General features: G+C 37.4%; 1 protein-coding gene across 1 annotated transcript in view; it reads right to left on the reverse strand.

The window, feature by feature from the left end:
- Nucleotides 1-7139, reverse strand: part of VRK2 (vaccinia related kinase 2) — a 45555-nt gene that overhangs the window by 24957 nt on the left and 13459 nt on the right. The window contains exon 6 of the mRNA XM_009696841.1: nt 6272-6364. Coding sequence (XP_009695143.1) covers nt 6272-6364 — 93 coding nt within the window. The remainder of the gene's footprint in view (nt 1-6271; nt 6365-7139) is intronic.

The raw sequence follows: 7139 nt of genomic DNA on the forward strand, positions 1-7139 counted from the left end.
GGTGTATTCTTCCCAGGCTAAGTGGTATGTTCTGGATTCTGCATGACTATAGATTTCTGACATGTACAGTTGACCACATACAATAAGATGAAATACAGAGTGGATTTCAACCTTTAAAAACTCAGGCTATACCTTATATTAAAGTGAGATTTTAACTGTTAGAAAAAACAATACAACAAAAGCATCTCTGCCAGCTCTCTGGTTCTGTCTGGGTTGGGAATGCTAGCTTATGTGATAGACACTCACATATGGCAGCCCAGCCTCGGTGGTCTTTCAAACTATCTTAACAACAGGGCAACTAGAAAGTAGGCACAAATATTTGCTAATCAAACTTGAACTAGGTAAAAAAGTTACCAGTTATTCTATAGATAAAACACAGTAACTATGTACTCTCATAGTTACAACAGATTTGCTTAAAATACCTTCAGTAGTAGTATCAGCAGAAGAGTTTTGAATTTATACTGAAAAAGCCTGCTAAAAGTGAGAAGTCGCTTTAGGTTATCCTGCCTAGACTGATGGTGGCAAGACCTGGAAACCAAGAAGCAATCACTTCTTAAAGCCACTCACGTGCAATTGCAACAACATCTATGATTGCACCACAGTCTGCTCCAGAAGCTGGTCATGAACATCATTGTCATTACTTCCGGCTGAGCCATTTGTCGCTTCCACAACTTTAACATCAGATTTTTTCCACGAACATGTAACTGATGGTAGCCTCTCAAGGCAAAGCTTCTTGGTCACCAACAAAAATCAATCCTCTTCAGCTTGTACAAAACCAGCAATGCACTGTTACAACCTTGCCACAACCATTATCAGAATGACTACATTATTTTAAATTACCATTAATTTCCTTTCATCAATTCTCATTATAACCCTTTCATCATTAAAAAGATATATAGTTCTTTATAGCTAGTTGTCACTTTTTTGATAATGTAACACAGCATGCCCTTCCAAAATTTGCTCAGAACATGGTGGGTTGGGGTAGTTAACAAATTTGTAGGTTGTTGCCATTTGAGAATATTGAGAAAAATCAAGTCAGCGTTAGTACGTGTTTCAATACCATAAATATTTTTCATCTGCATGCTTTTCTAGGAACCACAAACTAAGTAAGAACAAAAAGAGTACAAAAGGTATGCAGAGTAAGATAAACAAGACACTTGAAACAAGAAATGGTAACATGAATGAAGGTGCAACAGTGACATAAGCCTAGAACACCTGGCTTTAGCTGTGTTACATTGTACACTCCTTCCCACATACTTAACTCCTGTTTTTACTCAAGTTTCTCTTTTTCACACATCCCAGTCTGCACTAGACTCAGCAGTGCCTAGCACAGTCTGTTATTAATAGATTTTGCTATAGATTAGAAGCCACCTTTCTAAGACTTCGCACTTAATTTCATGCAAACACGAACGTGCCCATCTTATGCAAAGCGAACTGCCACACAGGCACAAATAATTATTTATGTGCACAAGCAATCAGCCATAGATTTGGCAGTCCTCTTGTCCTTTCTGTACATGACTCCCTCACAGCGCTTTGTATCTGAAGTGCTAAATATCTGCTAAACATACAAAATTCTTACAACTTGTATATATTACGATATATGACTGCACTGATCTGGGAAGTCATAAGCATGGTGCTTTGGATTCTCATGGTACTCTCTTTATCTTGAAGTACACATAGCAGATTTATCACTGAAAGGATAACAACACAGTGGTTTTCTTTGTACACATTCTTTCCAGTGGTTCCATTACTCAACTTATGTAATATGCTGTAAATAATTAAGTAGATACCTATTAATAAGAGGCAGATCGGTTGCTAATGGCCATAGCGCTGTCAACTTCAGTTGGACACTACACTACAAAAAGGCTAAAGGTAGACTGAAATCCATCGTGGGACAGGAAGTCTGGAGTATACTGTTTGGGATAGAAATAGTACCTTTCACAAAACAGAAGTCAAGGAAGGAGGAAAGCAGGTTAAACAAAGGAGAAGAGAGAAGGGAAGAAATCTTCTCTGACTTCTCAGTGGCAAGTCCCGATGCTGGACTCAATTGAACTGCAAGATATCGGGGCCATTACTACAAAAAAATATTAAACCCATGTAAACAGTTCTATCCAAAGGTAGCAGTAGGACCAATGAAAGAAAATTAAGGTTATCTGATTGTGAAGCTACATCGCAGATCAGGGGCGTAGCCAGCATCCATGATTTAAAATTCAACTGTTTCTGTATAGTACCTCTGCATACTGTATCCTTCCTAAAAACACAGCAAGGAGAACAGAAAAGATTTTCATTTTTCTCAATTCATCTGCTCTTTAGCAAATCTGTCATACTGGGCTAAAGAGCAAGAATCACAATGATTCACCTCGCAATGAAAAAGAGCTTAAAGTAGGAATGGTTTTCATGCCTGTTTTTCAATATGATCAATGCATAAGGTCTGTATCTTCTTATGCTGGTCCACTGAAAGCTGGTCTTAAAAGATAACATTTTGAAATGTTTTTGTATTCTTTTTTTCCTTTTCAGTTAGGGCTATCTATGATAATCAAGTCTGAGAGTTTTATTCTGAAACTAGCTTGTCCAAGAAACGCTTACAATCAAAATCTACAGCTTAAAAATCCAAACAGGCAACTTCTGGTACAGACTTGAGTCTGCAACACTGCAACACATCCGCCCATATATTCCATGGGGGAAAAAAAGAAAATACTACAAGGTAATTGTTTTGAAGAGGCATTCTTCCAAACATTATTTCATTTATTAAAAACTCTGATTTTAAGCTCTTGTCTGGTGGCCGCTTGTCCCTTTTTATAGTATCACAATTTAAATGAGTTTAATGGATTTGAATTTCTCTTTTAGAGTCTACATCAATAATGCTTACTCTGCTTTATCATACAAACAGTTACTACTGCGCACCAAATTATCTTTAACTTGCCACAATACTGAGAGAGCGCTTCACTTGTTCTGTAATTTATAGGTCTGATCACTTCAAGTTTTCTTTCAGGCCTCTCCAAGATTCATGGGCTGTGTACTTCCCTCAGTACATCACTCATATTCTGTCAGTCATTGTGCTGGGTCCACGTTCAGAAACATATTGACTAGAGAATTGATCTTTTGACCTGTAACTCACTGAATGGCCTCGCTCCCTTCTATTGAATAGACCTGCAGCAAGCTGCTCTTTGAGGTCAGTTGATTCTGATCTTCTAACCATTTCTAAACATCATTTGGAGGTCAGACAGTGACAGGACCTTTACTTTATTTGTTTCTCTGCCTTGCCACAGAAGGTAAAGGGACAGCAGTATGGATTTCACACATTCTTTCAAATAGGGGACTATGATATTTATTGGCTGTGGTATAAATTTACCAGGTTAATTTACAGAAAAGAGAGAGAGTAGTAGCAGAAAGTCTAACATCGAAAAAAGATCTTTTTTGGAACTGCAAGAAGTCAGTGACAAATTCACAGGCAAGAGTACATGTCGACAGCCACTAAATGACAAAAAAAAATGCAAAGTTGAGTATAAAGGTACACATGCTTTTTTGAACATAGATTTATGACTCTTCACCAAAACAGAATATGGAACTATATATATTTATTCAAAATGTATTTTATTTTTAAAAGATTAGTTACGGGCTTTCTGTAAAAACAAATTTCTAGAACTAAAGAACACTTCCAGTTTATTCTCTCTTAAAATCCTAGACCCTAAAGAGCAAGAACCCACTAGCATAAAATTCTTAAAAAAAAAAAAACACTCACTACAGAAATTGTTAGGTCAGACAGCTTTATTATGCCAACTCCACTGGAGCTACAGGTCTCAGCTTGTATTCCTGAGTTTGAGTTTGCCACTGGCTAGATGCTCTCACTCCCTATTTATGAGATTAGGTTGATCACGTTACCTCCCAGTTCCTTTGTTTTAAAAAACAAGACCAAGGCAATCTAGTTATCCACTATTTTAGCAGAGAGAGTTAGACAAAACACTTCACAGGCATTTGGTAGCAATAACAGTGTCTGAGGTTTTATCCGAAGCGTCTAAGGTTAGTACAAGATCACCAAATTAAAACACAGCATCTCTGACAACAGTTTAGAGGACACAGGACAGGATATTCCGTATTGTTTTCATATTTAGTCAGCAGTAATGCTCCTCAGAGCTTCCTAAAATACTGTTCTGGGAAATACATAATACATTCAGCTCACCAGCATGTTATAAAGACAGCTTGATTTGTAGACAAGGCTGTTGCAACATCATGAAGTCTTACACAGGAACCGGACACGTTTGGAATAGGAAGAAGTAACTTTCATGGCAAAATTACAAGCAAATTAACGGCACATGCAAATACCCAGGACCTGACAAGCACAAAATCATCTGTGCAAGTACACATGTACTGTTCTGAATACCTGGATCTGTGTGAGAATATTGTCTAGTACCGTTCCTAACTCAGGTAAAGAACATTTATTGAAGTATGGAGGCAGACAGCACATCAGAGGCAACAATTCCAGGGGAAGGATATTCAATTAGTGGCATATGTAGATCTGCCAATTTCAAAGTTTTAGCTGTGGTGTTGGCAGGAGTATTCCTTCTTTTCATGCCCCACAAGCCACAGAGTATATGTGTTTCAAGATACTGTGCAAGCTGTGTCTGGAAAATAATTTTTTTATTTGACCAGAAACAGTCCCATTTAGCCATCTGCCCTACTGTGCAAGTTAAATATAGCACACATTACCTCAAAATACCTTTAGAAATAATCACCACTGTCTAAATGCTCTAGACTGGTACGGTATACTTACCATGGCTTCAGTGAAATCAGCAGACCTGTGGCCACTTGCAGAATTTCTGGGGCCCTTAACTAGGAAGTTTATCTGAATAATACCTGAACAGCTCTAAGTTTTCTTAAGCATACAGAAATGAAAGTTTAATTCATACCTTACAAATGCCAGCAAATACTAGAAATTGTCTCCTGTTAGCTCTTCTGAATTAGAATGTGAAATTTTTTAAATGTTTTATAGAATAATTTCAGTGGAAAAGAAACTTTACTGAAAGAAAATTCTACACAAAACCTCTCAGCAGTAACATACACTTTGTGCTGAGCTAGGAGCTACTTAAACTGGAATATCTATTGATTTCTTTTATTTAGTAAGTGTAACTTAAGTTATATTTCCACCTAAAGCCTTTGTCCAGTAACTCACAAGTACCTTATTTTTAATCCATCAATGAATTTACTACTCAAGAAAACAAAATATTAGTATAGCACTATCTTCATGCAGACATGAGAAACAAATCAGTAAATCACCCCACAATCTGGCTAATTCAAAAGCAGCCGATCAAAGTCAGCCACATGTCTTAAAATTTTATGATTACTGTAAATGGACACTTCTAAAATGATTTCAATATGAAAAACAGTAGCATATCTTGCTGTCATAAAAACACACAATAGCCAAGACAAAAAAAGTCATTTGAGTTATGTTAATGGGTTTGCATAGCAGATCGTTTTGCCTCTGAATAGCCTCCTTCTTTGGATTCAGCAGGCTGGTAAACACCATAAACTGAGATTATATACTGGCTGCCACCACTGTCTAAAAACATGGTTGTTTTAAACAGCTATGATAGTGTTCAAACTACGTGTTTTAGAAAGCTGGAAAGTTAAATTTGACTCAACCATTTAATTTGAAATGTGTAAAAAGTTCAATGGTTCAACCTCCAATGGCAGTGAGCTGTTTTGCAAGACCTGTTTCTTCATCACTGCAGCAGAAAAACAAAAATTGAAAAAATTTGTTTCAAAACATTTCACGAAACCACTTCCAATTTCAAGGCTAGCTTTAGAGCATTAGGGAGCAGCAACCTTAATCCTACTTAGCTGTTATATCCACTACAACGAGCAGGACATAAGAGTTAGCAGCATGGAAACACAATTCGTGACAATATTAGAAAGCTAGAACTTCAAGAATGAAAATACGATGGGCCACATCCTTAAACACTGCTAATATACTTAAACTGGCATAACCTAGAACAGCAATTAGGTCCTCTAACTTACCCTCTTGATAGTTTACCCACCCATGCCAGTACCCCAGTAAGCAGAGCACAAAGGGAAGAAAGCAGAGTTTTGTTCTTGTTCTTTATCAAACCTTAAGCTTCACAGAGCCACTCTCAGATTTGTCATGAGAGACTGTGAATGTTCATGCATAAACTTCTTTTAATATGTGAATTCTTAATGCAGAATATACATAACTTAAAACTATTAAAGTTATAAACACATTTTAGTAACAGTGTAGATAAGTAAACATGCTTACCTCGTGTGGATTGGTATAGCCCAAAAGTAGATTTGCTGCTTTAATGTCACCATGAACATACTCATTTTCATGTATATATTCCAACGTATCCAACTAGGAAAGGATTTAGAACAGAAAATATCATCATCTCCTCCACTCTGCCCCTAACCCTACCACCAAATATTTCTCACTTATACAGTGAAATCAAGGGCTACACAGACTGAGCTGACAAATTTGCTTTGAGTTAGAGCACAAGGACTACCCACTGTCCACAGGGTCCGTTCCTGCAAGGCACATAGCTGGTGGCAAATCATAAACAAGCCATACTCTGCCATGAGGTATCCCTGCATAACTACCTATGAGTACCAGCTTCTGAGGTCACAAAGCCAGAGTGAAACTAGTACTTTATAAACACTGGAGGAAATGTTGAGAGCACCAAGCTCTTAAAAAGAACATATTCAATCAGCCCTGAAGGTTTATAATGTATTTGATCCTGCCAGTTATTATATGACCTGCATTTCATGTCACTCTCCCCCGCATCACCATCCTTCTTCAGTTCCTTACTGAGGTACGATAGCTCTAATTGTTATTAAAAAACACATTTGCACTTGGCAACTCACACAAAACACCATCTAATCCTGGCCTTTGGGGAGTACAAAGAGCATCACAAGTTTGTAAACTGTGTGACTACAAAAGTCCTTAACTTTTTTTTAAATAATTATTATTATTTTGGTTAAAATGAAACTTGGGAGGTGTCGTCTAAATCCCCTGCTTCAAGCAGGACTAAAGTTACATCAAGTTGTACAAGAGATTGAATAGCCAAGTTTTAGAAGTCCCCAAGGATGGATGTTTCACAGCCTCTGGGAAGCACGTTCCAGTGCTTACACAC

This window comes from Cariama cristata, unplaced genomic scaffold, assembly GCF_000690535.1.
Source record: "Cariama cristata isolate BGI_N322 unplaced genomic scaffold, ASM69053v1 scaffold7003, whole genome shotgun sequence".
Lineage (NCBI taxonomy): Eukaryota > Metazoa > Chordata > Aves > Cariamiformes > Cariamidae > Cariama > Cariama cristata.